This window comes from Euwallacea similis, chromosome 4 (assembly GCF_039881205.1).
Source record: "Euwallacea similis isolate ESF13 chromosome 4, ESF131.1, whole genome shotgun sequence".
Classification (NCBI taxonomy): domain Eukaryota; kingdom Metazoa; phylum Arthropoda; class Insecta; order Coleoptera; family Curculionidae; genus Euwallacea; species Euwallacea similis.
The window spans coordinates 2,984,720-3,003,855 of record NC_089612.1 but is presented as its reverse complement, the minus strand read 5'-3'; the positions used below and the strand labels follow the sequence as shown (position 1 = coordinate 3,003,855).

At 38.6% G+C, this 19,136-nt stretch overlaps 3 protein-coding genes across 10 annotated transcripts; 2 read left to right on the top strand and 1 right to left on the bottom strand.

Annotated features, from left to right (window-relative positions):
- Positions 1-282: 282 nt before the first annotated feature.
- Positions 283-14,590, top strand: chb (chromosome bows). 8 transcript variants are annotated; one of them, XM_066389584.1, is made up of 24 exons: positions 283-461; positions 2,298-2,498; positions 4,384-4,661; positions 5,691-5,947; positions 5,999-6,112; positions 6,279-6,326; positions 6,455-6,606; positions 6,661-6,897; positions 6,980-7,236; positions 7,302-7,486; positions 7,778-7,882; positions 8,034-8,162; positions 8,311-8,331; positions 8,421-8,507; positions 8,727-8,843; positions 9,151-9,317; positions 9,376-9,507; positions 9,589-9,651; positions 9,841-10,041; positions 10,094-10,528; positions 12,031-12,250; positions 12,485-12,990; positions 13,573-13,782; positions 13,834-14,590. In XM_066389584.1, the coding sequence occupies exons 2-24, from the start codon at positions 2,307-2,309 to the stop codon at positions 14,032-14,034; spliced, it is 4,314 nt and encodes a 1,437-aa protein (XP_066245681.1). In that variant the 5' UTR covers positions 283-461; positions 2,298-2,306; the 3' UTR covers positions 14,035-14,590. The 8 variants fall into 8 exon arrangements, with proteins under 8 accessions (XP_066245681.1, XP_066245678.1, XP_066245677.1 ...); XM_066389581.1 differs by having other exon boundaries at positions 12,440-12,990; XM_066389580.1 differs by having other exon boundaries at positions 12,031-12,259; positions 12,440-12,990.
- A 614-nt stretch (positions 14,591-15,204) lies between these two features.
- On the bottom strand, positions 15,205-17,056 carry SerRS (Seryl-tRNA synthetase). The gene is made up of 4 exons (XM_066389589.1): positions 16,382-17,056; positions 15,928-16,328; positions 15,616-15,872; positions 15,205-15,562 (listed from the first exon to the last, which is right to left on the bottom strand). The coding sequence occupies exons 1-4, from the start codon at positions 16,950-16,952 to the stop codon at positions 15,298-15,300; spliced, it is 1,494 nt and encodes a 497-aa protein (XP_066245686.1). The 5' UTR covers positions 16,953-17,056; the 3' UTR covers positions 15,205-15,297.
- Positions 17,057-17,790: 734 nt separating this feature from the next.
- Prosbeta7 (proteasome subunit beta type-4) lies at positions 17,791-18,952 on the top strand. Its single transcript, XM_066389590.1, has 3 exons — positions 17,791-18,002; positions 18,058-18,264; positions 18,439-18,952. The coding sequence occupies exons 1-3, from the start codon at positions 17,893-17,895 to the stop codon at positions 18,884-18,886; spliced, it is 765 nt and encodes a 254-aa protein (XP_066245687.1). The 5' UTR covers positions 17,791-17,892; the 3' UTR covers positions 18,887-18,952.
- Positions 18,953-19,136: the final 184 nt, after the last annotated feature.

The window sequence follows — 19,136 nt, the reverse complement described above, 5'->3', positions numbered from 1 at the left end:
TAAAACGTTTTAGGATTTGCGACAATTATGTAATAGACTGAAGAGTAGTTTTCAAATGGTGACTTAAAACATTTCGCGGGGTGTTATTAACTTCATAGTTGAACTATCATATTCCTTCATTACTTCGCCGTTTGTAAAACTCTGGAAAATGTTGCAGGTCATTGTGGGTTGACTTACGGTAACACCCAGTTCTTAAATTTTCGTCGGAGTAAGTAGGACTGTTTAGATTTGTGGGTCAGCCGTTTAACATTGACATTTGGCAATTTGACAAATTAAAATCGATTTTGACAGTCGGGTAAAAAAGGGAAAATGGCCGCGAACGGGAATCGGTAGCTCACGGTGTTAAATTGAGTCAAATAATCTTTTTACAAGAAATATTAAGCGAAATTTAGAACAAACCCGTGTATAATCTATATATAAGTGTAGTATATTCGTCAATGACGCTCTGAGGGGAATAAAACGTAAGTTATCCCACGGTTTATCCTCGTATGGGTGTTTCAAACTTTACCTTGAAACAGCTCTAGGGACATGTATTAATATGGGTATCAAGAGGTTTTTTTCATTTTCTGTCTATTTGTACCTCCACTCGGCATTTCGCCATCATGACTTTCGCCTGTTTGGCCCTAATTCCGCATAATACACCAATGAATATTCTATTGTAGTTAAAAACAGTTATTGCCATTTGGCTTTACAGAAGGCAATCTTTAATCTGCAGTAAAGTGAGCTACTTAATGAAGTGTGAGATTTTGGTTGGTGTTTGTTTATTTATCACTATTATCTCTGAGACATGTCCAAATTTAGATTTTATATAGTGAGTTCAATCTGAAAATGTGTGAGTTCTTATTTATTTAAAGAGCATTTACCTCACTGTAAGAAGTATGAGGTATCTATCTCGATAAGAAAATTGTGCCTCAAAATTGTTATATTTGGTTAAAGAGATTATCTACTTTTTGAAAATTTTGATTACATAGGAAACTTCAGTAACTATAGAAGATAAAGAAAAACAAATACTATTAATATCTTTTTCAAGAAAAATCTAGTAGAGAGATTAAAAATTTTCATTTGATTTTTGTTTTCAAACTGAAGGAAAAGGTCAGTCATGACCATTTTTGATACAGCATGCACATTTAGTTATTATGTTAGTTACATAAATATATTATTAAAGTATTTTTAGAAGATTAGTATGATGTTAAAAAAATTAAGATGTTATTAACTTTTCACCTATAACAAAGTTGTATTTTTTTCAATATAAAGCATAATTGATTTAGGTATCACTGGAAAGAGGATTTTTTCCCTTCGAAATGATTCATGACTTGTTGGAGCTAAATGGAAGTAATGTTTTTATAATAAATATAGTGATTTACCTATCCATAACCCATTTTATAGGTTGCTTGTTTGATTAACGAATTGTCAAAAATTGCACCTTCTAGGCCTCACTCATCTTAAAAATAACTAACAAAAACTAAAGAAATGTGATATATCAAAATATTTTATTCATATATACATAATCAATATTTCATGCCTTTTTTTTATCAATTAACACTTATCTTATTATCTTTTTAAAAACCTTTAAAAATTGAAGGCAGAAGTGAAATTAAATGAGACAGTTTCCTCTATCCTGTTTGTCTCCTTTTTTATATACTGAAATATACTGACATTTTGGAATGACTTTTGTCCCTTTAATTGTCTCAAAAAAGTGGCCCAATGATGTGCTCACCTATCTTTATATTGAGAACCTCTGCTGGATCTGTATGGGACAGAAACATTGTTGATAAGATTTGATTAAAGGATATTGTGTTAGTGCCTTGTGAGGAAAGCAGTTACAGCATATTCATTGCATTCTCTGTGAAGAGGGTTATACTCTCATTAAAAAAGATGTCCAGTATATATACATATTTCTAACCATATTGAAAATATCCAACATTAGGCTGGATTTATTTCTTGAGTTTATAACTTTTTGTTGTTTTAGTTATTTTGAGTTTCAATTTCAGCATTCACACGTTTCATTTCAAAAATAAACAGGTAACATACAGCTCTATGTTCAATCTCACACACTCCAGCCTGTCATGAATGTCTTTATCTTCTAATTATAGACCTCCTCTCTGCAACCTGGAAATAAACCACTTTTGCAAGATATGCACCGATTGTCCCCAAAGTCTTTAGCTTTGCAGATGCTTATTCCTATTTTTAGTCGAGTTATAAATATTTGCCCCAGAGGTCAGTGCTCTGGGTGGTATAAATAATTTCACCACTTAGGTATTTGCTTATGAAAACTAAAGATTGTTTTATAATAACAGTTAGCCGCCATGGCGTACTCCTGTCCACGGGACATGGACGGCTTTGCGTTGCTGCTGAACAAGCCGGACACTCGACTGAGGCAGCAACTGGGCCAGGACCTATTGGCCTTTTTGGCAGAACCAGCCAATTCTATTACATGCCAAGACATAGGTCAGTTTGTTGACTCACTGGTGCCTTGGACACACAACAGCAATTATAAGGTAAGACTTTAGAGGGAAAAAAAGTGCGCGAAAAACTACTTCCACCGCAAGATGAGGGCCTCAATACCTGGGCTTATTTTCCAATGCCCCTACGATAATAAACAAACACATGATGAGTGTTGGATAATAGCGGTTTTTTGAAGCTAATTTGTTGAATTGTTGCCTGATTGACGTCAAACGCGCTTAAAGTTAAATATAATTTTTTCGCTTATGAGTGGCATCATCATTTTATTTTCACAGTTGTAAATGTAACGTGTTGTAAGGCCGAGTTTAACTCCCTTTGAACTAGACATCTTTTTAGATTAGGAGTCGTGCGCCATACGGACTTATTACTTATGAATTTATTTATAGGTCGTAAGTAATTAAATGTCGATCATGTATGCTAAAGCGTCAATAATTACTGCATTAAATTGAGTATAAACTTCGCGGGTAAGGTACAGTTAATTGCCCACAAAATAAGGATAGACGTTCTGCAACATTCAATTCAATAATGGGTTGTACTAAAGCTGTACAGTGGGAGGTTGAAAATTACAAGAATTTTCTCAGACTATTCTTGTCAATTTTGGTTCAGGTTAGTTCGGTTTTAATCTGCGTGCGACAGCTGAAAACTATGTTTGGCAACATAACAGTTCTAGCAGGTCTAATGGTTCGCCATGGGGGGTGACATGGCCATCCAATCTTGCTTACGGTTGTGAGGCGTAAGGCGACGTTGTCAGTTTCTACAAAAAAAATCCTGAGTTGTATTAAAACACTATCTTTAGGAAGTAAAATTGGTCGTGTTCATGTACTTATTATGCATTGCGTGTTTCTCGCTAAAAGTGAGAGCCTGATTGAAAAAAATAATCTGACTCAAATAACAGCTATTTTAAGCGAATTTCTTAAACATCACAGGAGAAATGCACCTCAGTTTCATCGTCCGCAATATCCAGAATCTAAATAGAGGACCCGTATTTATAGTTTAGTACCTGTCTGGCTTTCTGGAAGTTACATTAGGTTTTGTGCTGTGTCTGTGACTGGGAGAGGCCCTAAGAGGTCTAATTAGGTATGTCAATATTTGTGAACGTCCTGGTACAAACTCGTGATGCAATGAACTGTTTGATCAATAAGACGAATTCTTTTCACCCAGAGTTTAATTGCATTTAACAGAGCTAATTTCGTCAGTGCCGTTCCACGGCCGTATCTTTAGCTAGGACTGGCTCGGGACTGATTCAATTACGTTAGGGTTACCCATGTCGAGTTTTGTCATAGAAAACTAGGAATAGTCCTACACTTCCCACCTCCAAAAAACACTGGGGGATCATTCCCGAGTGGCGCACATTTGTCGAGAAATTACCTAATGTGATTTAAACTTTAAGTAGGTACACATAAGCGTTGTATTATCATAATCATAACACAGCCAAGGACACATTCATTGCTGCATAATATTAGAATATCCAACGGAGCGCGTCGCGCCTTTACAATGAAATAACACGGGAAACTTAATTTTGATGTTTCGATGCGTTGGGAAGTTGTTTTGGTCGTCACAATGTTAAAGTTCAATGCTTAAAAGAAAGTTACTGACATATCTCAGGAACATCACCCTGACTCCTCGAATGGTTATGCTGTCAATGTCAAAATAACCCGACGCCCGAGGGTGTTGGATGCGCCCCTGGCAGTTGCAGGGAAACATAAAAAAAGTGTCTCTATATGCGTATATCTATATATAAGACTCTAAAAATAGTCTTTTCCATGTACCTATTAGGAAAGCGTTGAAAACAATTTGCTCAACCTTAAATAGCTCACTCTCTCTTCCCACCTGAACTAACCTTGACCATGCCCTAATACAAGCGCGTTAATTACCATCTTCCATAAACAAAAAAATCTAGTTCTCGTTGATGAATTTCAGGTGGCCAGTCTAGGAATTGAGATTCTCACTTTCCTAGTGGACCGACTGGGACATGATTTCAAGCCCTACCTGCAGACGGTTTTGCCTGCCATCGTTGACAGATTGGGCGACTCCAAGGATACAGTGCGGGAGAAGGCGCAACTGCTCATCCTCAAATTACTCGAGAGGAACGTCCTCAGTCCTCAGACGTTGTTCGAGAAACTCGCGCCTTGTTTTACGCATAAAAATGCCAAAATCCGGGAGGAAGTGTTGCGGTGTCTGGTGAATACATTGAACGAGTGAGTTTCTTATGTTTATTCGTTATTTCTTTTAAATCATACCGGATATTTCTAGCGTTCATTAGATTTTTAAGTTTTAAGTACAACGACAGATTCGAGCAGTTTAGTTAATTTCCGGCTTTGGTTCAAGTCGGTGTCCCGATCTAATGATGTAGCTCAAAATTCCTTTATTTTTCCATACTTATTGTTGTTTCTCATTCAATCTCAAAAAAGTTCTTCAGAAATACACATTTAAATTTTCTGAAATGAGCAACTGTTTAAGAGACCTCCCTGGTATCCTGCGGATACGTGGCAGCCATGCTGTAATGACGTCCACCAAGATTAAATTATAACAAAAGTAAAACATTCTTCCACGTCACCAAAGAATGGTCGTGAGTGGCAACCTCGCAACAGTCTTTAGTTAATCTTTCTATATGCCTTTTTATAGCAGCTGCGTCACGCAGGATACGGCCAGATTATCGCTAGGTTGCCAAACTTTCATAAAAATCCTTACGATCAAGTATTTTATAAAATTTCGAGTTTGTATGATTTTCCGGTAGTAACATGGGATTAACTAGAATTTTCTGCTCGCTGATAATTACTCATATAAATAAAACTTTTTAATTCAAAAATATATTTATTTATTTCCTCAATTTACTCATTACTTTGGAACTTAAGTATATTTAGAGAACTCATTTCATCCTTGACGATGGTTTCTAAGAGGAAAGAAAGAAATGTTTATCCACGATTCGACTAGCCGCGATTCGCTAAAATAAAAGAGTCCCCAACAATTTTAATTCTCCCTCTTCTTCGCCTTATTGATAGGCTCATCAGGGATTCTCTTCTTTTTGCAACTCGAATCGATGATCACGAACCAATTTCTAATCATAGACCTTGCTTTGTAATGTGATTGAAGTCGATTTTCATGTTTTTAAATATTGAAACTATTCTTAATGTAACAATATTGATACAAGTTTTACTGTTGTAAGCTTATTTGTTGTATATGTTGTAAATAAATAAATAAAAGACAATATACATTTTTCCTTGAAGGCATGGCGCACAATCGCTCACCTTAAACCGATTTATACCGGACATTGTGAAGTTACTTTCCGATCCTACCTCATCAGTGAGAGATACTGCTTTTAGTACTCTCGTAGACTTATACAAGCATGTGGGTGAGAAGTTAAGGGCAGACATACAGAAGCGAAATTTGGTACCCCCAGGCAAGTGGCCTGCTTTAACGGCCAGATTTGATGAGGTAAAGAGCAGTGGAGAGTTACTGCCCTCCGCCGCCAGGAGCATTGATCGTAAGTGATCTTGATACCGATGATAGCGGATGTTGAATTTGAATTTTTTAGTGAATTTCGACGAGGTCGACAAAATGTCGCGAATGCCTTCGTCGAGCCTCAAGAGGGCCACCTCCAGTGCCAGCACAGCTAGAACGAAATCTACTCCTATAAATCCTAATTCCGGTAACGTTTTAATGATTTTGTACTTTCTTCTTTCATCACGCTTTCATTTTGTAAATAAATATTCATCAAAATTCATTAACTTCGCGGGCTAATTTCTGTTCTATTTTGTTTTATTTTTCATATATGACTAATTTCTTCACTGTCACCGTTTCATCTGCATGAACAGTTTTAAGCAGAGTGGGGTCGCTCAGAAAACTTACCTTATCGAGTGCATGTAAGTTTATTATTTGGTTTCATTGTATGATTTCTTTATCATCCTTAATCTTTACTCTCTTATGGGGATTCTGGTTAGGGAGAGTTTTTTCTTAGGTTTTCCCCGGTTTAAATCTATCGCATTTTTAGCAGGAGCAGTGGACGAGGAGATATTCGTTAGATCATTTGAAGATGTGCCCACAGTGCAAATTTTCTCTCATAAAGACGTCACTGACCATTTAAAGAGCATCCAAGACATTATTTCCGACTCGAGCAAAGACTGGAATAAGAGGGTCGACGCGGTAAGTTGCCTAAAACTTGAATTAATAAAAGGGCAACAAGAAATTCTGCTGCAGCTGAAAAAAATCCGATCGTTGGTGATAGCCAGAGCAGCGAATTTCGACGAGTTTTGTGTAGGCATCAAGAACTTGGACCTAGCCCTGCAGGCCTCAGTCAAAGACTTGCGTTCTCAAGTGGTCCGGGAGGCATGCATCACTATCGCATATCTATCGCAAACTTTAGAGGGCAGATTCGAGAAAATCGCGGAAACGCTGATGCAGCACTTGATTTCACTAATCCAAAATTCGGCCAAGGTACGCTATTACGTTATACAAAAACCGAACAATCACTCAATCAAAAGTAGGTCACTCTATTTTTAATGCTTTCTTTTAACAGATCATGGCAACTTCCGGAGATGTGACGGTCAAGTTCATCATTAAATATATCCACAGTCCGCGGTTGATCCCGATTATAGTCGTCAATGCTACTACATCCAAAAGCAAGGAGATTCGCCGGTCTTGCTGCGAATTTGTGGAATTGATGTTAACGCATTGGCCGACTCATCCGCTGGAGAGACACGTGGCACAATTGCAGGATTGCATCAAAAAGGGTGTGGCGGATGCAGATCCAGAGGCGAGAGTATCTTCAAGAAAGTGAGTACTGTTCAAGTGTTTACGGTTTTTTTGAGCAAGTTAAGCCAACTTCGAATATTTTTCAGAGCGTTTCGTGGCTTTCGTGACCACTTCCCCGAACAAGCCGAGGTGCTGTTGCAGTCTCTAGAGCCGAGTTACCGACGGGCTTTACAAGGTGATGGCATGTCAGCCAGCTCCTCAAACAACAATCTAAATAGTGGCTTCAAGACGCCGAGATACAACAAAGCATCGGGAGTTCAAAGCGCCTCAGGTACAGTACCAGTAATTGCTAATACAAGTTCGTTATATTTAGTAATAATTTTTTTATTATTTCGTTCTGAGGAATCAGCGCAAAATTGTCATCTTGAGAAGTAGAACGTCCTCCCAAATTTGATGTGCTTGTTTTAGTTTGCTTGAGAGTTTCGTTAGGACTCTTTGTCATTCGTTTTGGGAAATATTCTACTTTCCAAAGAGAATATAGAATTTCAATTTGTTCTTTGTTAGTGGTAGATTTTATTGTTATTAATCTTGACCGTTTCTCAAATGCCGCCAATTGGATTAGGCAGTACCGAAAATTTGGCTTGCGCCAGCGCTTTGCACAGGGTCCCCTCGTTGCCTCGCAGCTACAGGCAACGTAGCGGGATTCCTGTGCTTTCCAGGCCTGACAGTATGTATGACTAGCAAATAATACAATATGCGAGCACTTTTAGCGTAGGACTAAAATTACCGAGTTTCGTGGATTTTAGACGCTTATGAATTGTTGAATTCTCACACAAATTATAGATTTTTAACAGCTTATAGAGGTAAATTGATTCTAGATAGCGCAAATCGAAAAGGATTTAGAAGCAATTCGGCCATAGATCTTCAAGCGGCACAGCGAGCTAAAGCGCGAGCACAGTATTCTGCAATGGCCAGGACCAAAATCCAATCCGGCACCGCTAGTCTTCGTAGGTTCAGTCTTTCATTATTATAGATGCATGCTTTTTCGAGTTTTATTTTTGAGCATACAAGATGTTTGATTCGTTAATATAATCCACATAACTTATTAGTGTTAATTCACTAACGCATTTCGCTTTTTCATGTGCCTGCTTGCAGAGGGAGAGGTAGCAGTACCAGGTAATAATCAGTTCAAAGATGTTGCTGGGCTTTTTTATTGTTATTTTTTCTCTTTTGCTGGCAAGTTTGATGGGTTTTTTTATGTTTAGCCCGACCAAAAAGAGTTCCAGACAATATGGCAACAGCTTCCCCGGAGAGGATCAGTAGGACGCGCAGCCGGAACTCGCAATCGCAGCGTGAGTCCAGTTTGATAACCTTAATAATTAGTGTAATATTACTGTTTTAACCAAAATTAACTGGCATATTTTATTTTAAAACCATGTACATTAATGACAGCGATTAATAATCGATCCACTTTAATGTATGACGGGTCATTAATGAATTATTCTGAATACATTAACGAAACATGTTAACACTAAAACGGCCGAAAAATTAAATTATTAACTATCCTGCAGCCACCAGTAGATCAGGATCTCCCAGCTCTCGTCTCGCTTATCTATACAACCGATCCACGGAGCACGATTCTCCCAGGCCTCGACGACTTTCCTCGGGGATTCCACGTTCTAGTCAGGGTAAATAGCAAAGCGGGAGTTAATAAAACATCGCAATAATCTCATATATCATAAATTAAATCCTTCAACACTGAGTAACGTGCATTGCCTATCCCCAATCAAACAAAAGTCCGGGGCTTATGAGAAGTAGTTTGTTGTCATTTTGCTTTTGAAGTAAAAAATTGTTAATCGATTTGTACCAAAACTCGATTTTAGACGCAAAGATAAAATATACAAATTAAAATTAATGTAATTTAGATATTTCAATGTGTTGCTGACAGGAAAATGTATCCTTTATAATGTTATTAAATATGCAGTTTTTTTTTAGGATCAAGAGACACCTCAAGGGAAACCAGTCCAAATCGGATATCAGGCATTTCTAGGTTTCGGCGAGGCAGTGACAGACCACCTCTCAGTCCCGCCTCGAGACCGGTGCTGGCACAGAAGATCCTGCAACAGAGCAGAGAGGCGGAAAACGCCCTGGCAGATGTACTTGTAAGTGTCATTTTTTCTGTCAATTACATTACTTAAAAAACAAATAATGCGACCACAGAACGACTCGTCAGACAGCCCGTTCAGGAGCCCCAGGAAAACCATTAGATCCTTGGATAACCACTCGGACGAATCGGAAACGTCGAGCATATGTTCGGAGAGATCTTGCGACTCGTATAAGCGACATTGCGATGTAAGTGTAGATCTGTTTGGGTCTGGTGTATTGGAAACTAACACAGTTCATTCATAATTGATTTTTAATCAATATCATCAGTCGTTTTCGTGGAGCGGGTCGCAGCAAAGGCTGGCCAACAGAGACTTGTGGGAACCCTGTCGAGTAAGTTTTGAGACAGCATTGAGACAAGTTTGATACGATAAAGCTAATAAGGCGTGTTTATTGTTTAAATTTACTAAAGACATAAGTCAACAATGCAGGTCTATTTAGTGCATTTTAATCTTACAATTTTGTACAAACTCACACAAAATTCCGCAGCTTATCGCGTCACTTCAGATTGTTTTTTCACAGGATATCACCGAAATCATAGCGCTCTGCGCCAGCACGACCTGGCAGGAACGTCGAGATGGCCTCATGTCACTGCAAAACTATCTGAGGCAAGAAATTAAGCTGACTGATGGCGAGCTCAAGCACCTCGCCGAAATCTTCGCGAAAATGTTCACGGACTCTCACACCAAGGGCATGGCGCTGTTTTTGGACACCCTTCACGAGGCAAGTTATGTTCCTGAGGTATTGAAACCGCAATTTTATGTCCCAAATTTAGGTGATAAAACTGCACAAAGACGATCTGGAATTCTGGGTATACGTGCTGTTGCAACGAGTGTTTCTCAAAGTGGGCAGTGAAGCTCTGAACTCGGTCATGTCGAAACTGATGGCGACGTTAGAGTTGGTGCGAAACAGTTTCGGTGCGGACGTGGTGATCGCGAACGTGTACCGCTTTCTGTTGGACGCTACGCAAACGCCTAACGTGAAATCGAAGACGATCGTGCTGAAGTTTCTGGCGACACTCTGCGACATGCCGGACGCTGCGGCAGCAGTCGCGGCGCCTCCCAACGCGCCGCACGCGTTGAAGAAACTTATCGCCTTCTCCCAAGACCCCAAGTCGATGGAGATCAGGCAGGCGGCCAAAAATTGCGTCGTGGCGCTGTGGAATTGCAACACGCCCGCTGTCACGCTTTTGCTTACGGATCTTCCAAAGGTATGTGTGTCTACCACCATTCATGACTCCTATTTTTCCTTCACTCGTCTCCCGATATTTATCTATACTTATTTTAAGTTAATTAATAAAAATTAATTAGCTAGCGTTCTGGCTTAAGCAAGCCCGGTGTCTCTCGTACTCTTGACTGCGCCCTAAAACTCAGTATTTATTTAGTCGATGAAATAATGTTGAGTGCGTGGTACCGCTTAACCGTTATGAGAGCTGAAAGTTTTTCAGGACCAAAATCCCATGATAAATAAATCGTCCAAGGAACGTAAATATTTGGCACTCTTCAAGATGAGCTGCACTCTGTTTCAAATTCGCCTCTAGTCTTATCAGCCACTGAGAGGCATTCTCGTTATAATAACTATCTGTTGTTTTACTTTCAGGAGGAAATTGAATTCATGAAAATTAAAAAACATTTCCAGGGCATCTAGTCCTCAAAATGTGATCCGAAAAATAATTTTTGTTCTAGAATTGGCTCTAGATTTGTTTCCTTGAAACAAATAAAAATCGAGCCCTTGGGAGCAAAACCTTTTGAAAAAGAGAAGGAAGTGGAAGAATTACATACGCAAATTATCGTAAGACGCTTAACGTACCAACGCAAGAAGAAGAGAGATAAAAAGTTGTTATTTGTCAAAAAACTGGCTGGCATTAACACCATCTGAAGTGCACGAGAAGATTGTTGAATACCATAGCGCATAAACAAGTCTGTTTATTTTTATAAATCATTACACCAATTGGGCCATGGACTATCAGCCATGCGATGAGAGATGCGTGAAATGCTTCAGAAGAAAGAACGGTCTGATGGACTTGTAATGTTACTAGACGTGAGTTTTCTGTTCGCCAATGTACACAATGCGCTCTCAACGTTGCACAAACAAAAAGCTCCCACTCCACTTCACTACCCAAGCTCAAAAGATTGCTACCGCGTTAAAAAGAAGATTTTGAAGGGCATGTTATTTCAATTTCCCCATTAATCGTAACCTTAAAAAAAATAAATTGTGAAAGATGATATTATAATATTATGAATTTCCATAGTGCAGAGTTAATTCGGTGATCTATTTACTAGATGTGAATGTGATTTCTGGGTGTTCTTATTAAAAAATTATGAAAATGATGGTGTAAGGTAAGTGCATATTCCACTAATCTTTGAATTCATTTAACACTACATAGCATTGCAACGAACTTCCTGAAATTCCCCATAGTTATATAGATGTATTTTATGTTGCTGTTTGTAAGAGCGTCTCACCTTACGGGGTTGCAACATAAGCAACAACGTAAAGAATAGATTTACGCAAACTTTAACAAATGGAGATGAGATGAAACACGCAGACCCCAAATGTGGTCACAAGCTACCGAGTTGGTGGTTGACAAATTTACACGGTTCTGTTTCTCCAGTTAGGAATCCTCGTTAACCCTCTCGACAACAATAAAAAGAGAGGGGCTTATAATTGTGTACATCTTCCACTTTGGTAATGGTAATGAAGGCTCGTTTGCAGGATCAACAAGACATTGCTTCTAATATTGTACATAATCATATGCGAAAAACGTCGACCGGAAGCGAACCGACCAGCCCCATGATTCCGAGCAGCCCCATGATCCCAGGGAGCCCGAAACCGCCCTCTCCCGGCACACCCACCTTCGGGGACCAGGAGGAGGTGTATAAGAGTCTTCGACGCACCACCGCGGAAATTCAAAACTACAGCTTCGAAACGTTAGGTAAGTCAAGTAAGTATTGCGATTTGATACCCGTTTAATGGCTTCATTCTCTTTTCACTCTTACGTCGATGTAGTGGTATAATTCTGTAACTATTTGTCTCACATGTTAGTAATAACACTTGGACGAAAGAAAGTTATAAAATTCTACCATAAACTCTGAGAATGAACTCGCAAATTTGCTTCTTTCAGGACCAAAATTAGATAGAGATAGAGATACTACGTCACAGGACTCAGGTATATCACAGATGTCTGCGGGAAACGATGCGCGGAACGATATCACCACCATCGAGGAACGAATGGAAGATCTGAACATTAGACAGTACTCAGCGAGGTCCGGCACGCGGTCCTTGCCCTACACCGCCAGCAACGGAGTCACGGAGACTGATTCAAATGGGTGTCGCAGTTTAGGAGAAATCAAAGACTCGGATGCGGTGATCAGAGACGTGAGCGAAAAGTGCTGCATTGGACACGCGACGCCACTGTCCGAGAAGCGTGTGATGCTGAATCAGATCTTAGACCTGATCCGGCAGGGGCATACGCAGGGCGTGACGGAGAATTTCAGGAAGTTGCTGCGGATCTTTATCGATCATCTGCAGGCCGAAGATCCGCATAATCGCGTGATCGCGCTCAAGATATTGGCCGCGATTTTTCAGAGTCCCAGTATGAGGAGCACGTGGGAAAAGTACGCGGAACTGATCACATTGAGAGTGCTGAACGCGCATAGCGATGAGCGGCGAGAGGTGAGTCCAGTACTATTTAAAAATATTGGGTACTTGTGCGTATTAGCTATGATAACTTTATTAGTAACGTCCATTGATCAACTTCAGTAGTTGTCTTTTGAAGGTTTTGTACTGATAGGCATCTTATGGTACCCTGAAATATTGCAATTCTAGTTTTCAATTCGAACGGTATTGTCTGAAGTATACTGAAATGTCCATATTAATCAACCTTTTACCTATCCGTATTGTTTTTACAAATGGCAGCATTGTACTCAGAAGGAACACTGTTCAATATTCTTTGCTTCGCCAAATTATGAAGAAATATGTTTTTTTTAAATTCAAATTCATGTTTTTCTTATAATTTTCTCATATTTAATAATTAATATTCTTACTTTAGAATTCTCAATTGTGGGTGAGTAACTGAAGTTATAAGGGGGATTTTAATATACGACAAATTCACCTTCTACCTTTGTTCTAATTAGGTGAATCTGAGAAGAGCACTCCAACGTAATAATATTCGCTAAACTGTGTGTTAAAATGATGACATGACGTTTTTGTCCTTACAGCGTTCAGAACTTCGTTACAGAATGGGTCACTTTTCAGGTGGTTAAAGAGGCGGAAACAACCGCAGCAGCGATGGTAAACTGCTCATGCTCCGTGGACACTGTAATCTACACTTTAGCGCCTCTGATCCAAACTAGTCCCTATCCAGAAAATTTGGGTGCCATAAAAATGCTGACCAAACTAGTCGAGGCCAATCCACAGAGGATCACTACCAAGCATCTCGTGCAAATTATGCCGGGAGTTCTAAAGGTACCAGTTTAATTTCCTCTATATGTCACGTGTAGTAATTTTTTGATTCAGGGTACAGACCACGTGGAAAGCCCCGTAAGAAAATCATCTATATTTTGCATGGTAGCTCTGTTCAAGGCTGTGGGAGAAGACCGACTGACCCCCTACATCCAAAATTTGACTGGCAGCAAAATTAAACTTTTAAAGCTGTACATTAGCAGGGCCGAGCATACCAGCTCAAACGGTTCGAAAAGTGCCGGGTCAAAAACATAATGGCAGGCGTTAGTCCCGTGTCATGTTGAATTTAAAGCTCTAATAATTATTGCCGCCAAGAATGTGGTCTGTTAGTGGACTGAAGGATCAATTTTGTTACTCTCAACATTGGTAAAATGGTATTTTTAACAGTATTTAATTGTTGGTTTTGTTGCATTGACGCGGTCCTAAATCTCCTTATTCTTGACCGGCCCTAACTCTCGACATCTTTAACGTTTATCTTTGAATTAATCAGACGGAGTTAGTCGCGCGCTTGTGATTTATATTACTATTATATTATTTCTGTTACATTTTTATTAATATTAGCTGTTTAAGGAAAACTAATTTATGGCTGTTATACGCATCATTACTCTCGATTTTCCCTTTTTTACATATATTTGATTTTTATAGCAGGCTGTATATATTCGGAGATATAATATTGGTATAAGCACCGATTTGCGGTTGATATTTCTCGGCTTTAGTTAATGTTTTACGTGGGTATTGTCTCTGCTGTTGTAAATTTCGCACTTTAAAGTTTCTCAAATAAATTACATGTATGGATATTATTGATAAAAAATTGTTTTATTTTTCATTATAACGTGACTGAAATTTATATAAAAAGATAAATGGTTAAAAAAAACAACTATATGGATAACTACATATGTATATGCAAAGACGTAACTTGCGTCATTGCGACATAATAAACAAAACCTGTGAGAAAGTTATGAAAGGTGTTTGGAAAATCATAAACCATACAAATTTTGTCACAAAAAAAAAATCAGTGGCGTATATGACAATTTTGCACAGAAAAATTAAGTGAAAATTGATTGAGGTGCTCCGACTTCAATTTTATTTGGCTCCGTAATACGCATATGATACAGCTTTAGCTTGTAAAAGTCGAAGCTCAAATTGAGCAATTTCGATTTTTTAGTTAAAAAAGTTGAAGTTGTTCAGTTTGAGTTTTAGCCGTGGCATATCAATAGTGTATCGTACGTCTACCGCGGAATCTAATATAGATTTATTCAGAAACATTTTTTTAGCGCAAAATTGTCATGCATGCCGCTAATTTTTCGATTACCAGTATTGCAAAGTTTTTTCACTCCCAGATAAAACTTAAAAATTAAAATTGTTTTCGCCGCCCGATGAACACTACTGAACTAATAAACAAAAGAACAATTATCCGTATAATTGAAATACATAATCATTTAATTTTAATAATAAATAGTTAAATTACAAGAAACAATGCAGCTTAGAGCTTAAATTAAAAATGCATTAAAGAGAAAATTATTCCTCTCCCTGTCCCTTGCCCTTTTTCCCTTTCTTGGCCTTATTCTCTTTCTCTAAATCAATAGGAGCAGGTTTAACAAATGGAATAAGGTCCATGTACTCTTCAGGGAGGAAATCTTTCAGCACCTCTGGCACCTTTATGCCGTCCTCAGTTTGATGCACCTCCATCAAGGCACAAATTACTCTAGTAGTGGCGCACATTGTTGCATTCAACATGTGCACATAATCTGTAGTTGCATTCATTTTTTTCGTTTGGCCATACCTAAAACTTTATCTATAAACATGGCATAATTGATTGGAAAATGAATAATTTACCTGACTAAAAGCCTTCTTGCCTGGTACTCCAAACAGTTGCTACAAGACACCAACTCCCGAAAAGCTCCTGAACCTGGAAACCATGCTTCCAAATCCAGCTTCTTTGAAGCTGCATTATTTAGAGCCCCTGACACAATATTAACTATCCTATAAGGAATTCCCAAAGACTGACAAAACTCCTCTGCATTGCCAATCATTTCATCCATCATTTCCCAAGATTTGTTCTCAAATGGTGAAGTCAGGCAGAATTGCTCCACCTAAATTGTAATTTTAAATCAAATAATTCTAAACTCATGAATATTAAAATAAAACCTTTTCAAATTGATGTACTCGGAAGATGCCTCTTGTGTCCCGCCCATGTGACCCCACTTCTTGACGGAAACAAGTGGATAAACCAGCATATTTAATTGGCAATGCATTCTCTGCAATCCACTCATCTCTATGAAATGCTGCTATGGGCTGCTCAGAGGTGGCAATAAGGTACTTTTCTTCCACTTCTTTGTCCTCACTATTCTCACTGCTCTTCCCTATAACTTTGTATAGTTCTTCATCAAACTGAGATAACTGAGCTACCTCCTGCATGATCTCTTTCCTCATGAAAAATGGAGTGTATAGTGGCTTATAAGATTTCTTTAATAGCAGTCTTAAGGAAAGCTGAATTAGGGCCTGTTCAAGAAATACTGCAGGGCCAGTTAAGTAATAACCACGACCACCTACAAGAAATAAATATTAAATTGAAAACATCAAAAAGTTACAAAATAATTACCTGACACTACTGTGCCTCTCTCAGTATCTACTCCATCAATCATACAAATTAAATCTACATGGGAGTACTTTTTCCTCACAGCACAATCTCCAAAGGTCCTTTCAACTTTATTATTGTCTTCATTATCATCAACTGGAACTGATTCATGCAACAAATTTCCTATCTCCCTCAAGGCACCATTGCGCTCCTTTTCAGCCACTAACAGATAATTGTCATTCTCCACAACAGCCTCGTCTATCAACGTTCTCACTTTTTTGATCTGATTCACAGTAAGGGATTGCAATGTCTCGACAGCAAGTCCCTCCAGTTCTTTAATCACCGCATCAGGTACTGGCTCTTCAGCATTTCCTTGGGCCTCCTTTTTCTTCATCTTCTCGCCAATGACTTTGCTGCAAGTGTTTTTCAGCTTGTTCCAATTGTCTGCCTTATGCCGTAACTGCCTCCATAAGGTGTCCTTTTCAATAACAAGATCCACCAGGCGAACATCTTTAAACCTTTTCTTCTGAGTTTCCCGGATCTTGTCGGGATTGCCGCCCTTGTCCGAACGAAATAAATCCAAATCCAAAACCATTTTTAATTAATTTAGTATTAAGTTGTTAAAAGATCGCGTCAAATAACAAGGGATTGCACCAGACTTTCGGCAAAAAATGATGATTTCAGTTAAATACGTTCACGTTTTTAACCTCTCACTACCCATGACGCAATGTAACGTGTCAAATTTGACATTCGAATTTACTGCAACCTGCAAAGAGAGTTTATTTTCGTCTGCGTACTAACTAATTAATGGCCATCTTCATGTAACAAGCTATAAAACAAGAACCGGCAACAATGCATAATCATACCTTTTGGTGTAACAAAGAATAATGGTTAATTTTATAAAACATCTGAAGCTATTTGTCATTTTGGGTTAAATTCAGAAACAGCCCCTTTATGGTCGAGTTCTCAGTTTAACTTTCGGATTTGTTTTATCTGAACTAAAAGCTAAAAGAAGAATAAGTACTCTATAATATATAATAGGACGTTTCACGTGTGCACTATTTCAGCAAATATTTTATGCTATTATATAATTTGCGCTTCTATCGTTTATCGTCCTCGATGTGTAGAATCGTTCTGGAACATCCAGGATCAGTTTAATCCATTGACCACTCTAAATATGGAATGACAAATGCTACAGGATATTATAAATTTAGCGAACGAATAATTTCTGAGAATATTCTCGAAAGTAATCATTTAGATACAGTTTTGGAGAGAACTAACAGAGAACCGGAACAAACTAAATTATAAAATACTTTGAAAATATAATAGAAAATGGCGGCGCCTTGCGCAATGTTGTCATTTAAGACCGTTCAATAAATCGGCTAATACAGCACACAAGGGGAATATGTTTGTCTGGAATGACATAAATGTCAGTTTCAGTGATTTGTTGATTTTCAAACAAAATTTAACTTTTGCTGGTCATTCCACACAATTTCATAAAAATCAGACCTTTTTTAAACCTTAGAACATCAGAAATGTTTTCTGCACCTCCTTTTTGGCATAATGGCCCTGCCCCAGGCACTTTTTACAACTTTCCCAAAGTGCAACAGCAAAATCAACCCGGTGATTTCAGACAACATTCTCAGTAAGTTTTCTTTTCATCTTCAATTTGTCTCCTTTCCATTAAAATCTCTATTTAGATCTCCAGTAACCACGTCTACTTCCTTGGTGGCTATTGCCTATGATAAAGGAATAGTCATTGGAGGGGATCTTTTGGCTTCTTATGGCTCCTTGGCCAGATACACCAACTGTGCGAGAATTATCAAAGTCAACAATAACATTATATTAGGAGCCAGCGGGGATTACGCCGATTTCCAATATGTCAAAGACTTTGTCGAGCAAAAAATGTAAGCACTCAATACACTTCTTAAGCTGGGCTTATAGATTTATATGTAAGTAACATAAGTGGCCCACAAGTAGACTGCACAGCATGCAGCTTTTTACTTTATTTTGCCTTGTTATGTTACATACATCTATAAACCATGCACTACATCCTTGAAAATGCCAAACAAAAATTTTAGTATCAGTGAAGAATGCTTGGATGATGGACTAATCCTAAAACCCAAATCCCTCTACTGCTGGCTTACAAGAATCCTCTACAATCGCAGAAGCAAAATGGACCCCCTCTGGAACAATTTTGTAGTAGCAGGACTGCAAGATGGGCACCCCTTTCTGGGCACTGTGGACAAACAAGGCACTGCTTACTCTGACAGGGTTATTTGCACTGGATATGGTGCCCACATTGCCACCCCTCTTTTGAGGGATGCCTTGGACAAGAAGCCACAAATGACATTAGCTGAGGCGAGAGCTCAAGTTGAGCGCTGCATGGAGGTGTTGTATTATAGAGATGCCAGAAGCTTCCCCAAGTATCAGTTGGGGATTATTGATGCTGAGCAGGGGGTGTCGATTGAGGGCCCCTTGCAGGTCTCTGAAAACTGGCATTTGGCTTATGCAATTAAGGGATATTAGGTTTCTAAGATTTTTTATATTTGTGTTTAAATTTCTTGATAAATAAACGAACTTCTTTGCTACAAATGTTTTTCTATGATTGACACATTGGGAAATTGATGAAGAGTTCAGTAATCGCAACATTGTACCGTAAGTGAGGATTTAGTTCCGGCGCGACGGTCGGATCAAGAAGACCATTCTTCAGTGACATAATAAGATTACCATAATACGGCACTGGGTAAGTCCCGTAAGAACAGTATTTTTTCTTTAA

Excerpts from the sequence above, each read along its gene's own strand:
- SerRS (XM_066389589.1), bottom strand. The coding sequence starts at position 16,952 with ATGGTTTTGGATTTGGATTTATTTCGTTCGGACAAGGGCGGCAATCCC. Across the intron at positions 16,329-16,381 it reads GAGAGGCACAGTAGTGTCAG|GTGGTCGTGGTTATTACTTA; the intron begins GTAATTATTTTG and ends TATTTCTTGTAG. Across the intron at positions 15,563-15,615 it reads GCAAGAAGGCTTTTAGTCAG|GTATGGCCAAACGAAAAAAA; the intron begins GTAAATTATTCA and ends ATAAAGTTTTAG.
- Prosbeta7 (XM_066389590.1), top strand. The coding sequence starts at position 17,893 with ATGTTTTCTGCACCTCCTTTTTGGCATAATGGCCCTGCCCCAGGCACT. Across the intron at positions 18,003-18,057 it reads GATTTCAGACAACATTCTCA|ATCTCCAGTAACCACGTCTA; the intron begins GTAAGTTTTCTT and ends ATCTCTATTTAG. Across the intron at positions 18,265-18,438 it reads GACTTTGTCGAGCAAAAAAT|TATCAGTGAAGAATGCTTGG; the intron begins GTAAGCACTCAA and ends CAAAAATTTTAG.
- chb (XM_066389580.1), top strand. The coding sequence starts at position 2,307 with ATGGCGTACTCCTGTCCACGGGACATGGACGGCTTTGCGTTGCTGCTG. Across the intron at positions 5,948-5,998 it reads CGCCGCCAGGAGCATTGATC|TGAATTTCGACGAGGTCGAC; the intron begins GTAAGTGATCTT and ends TGAATTTTTTAG. Across the intron at positions 7,237-7,301 it reads GCGAGAGTATCTTCAAGAAA|AGCGTTTCGTGGCTTTCGTG; the intron begins GTGAGTACTGTT and ends AATATTTTTCAG.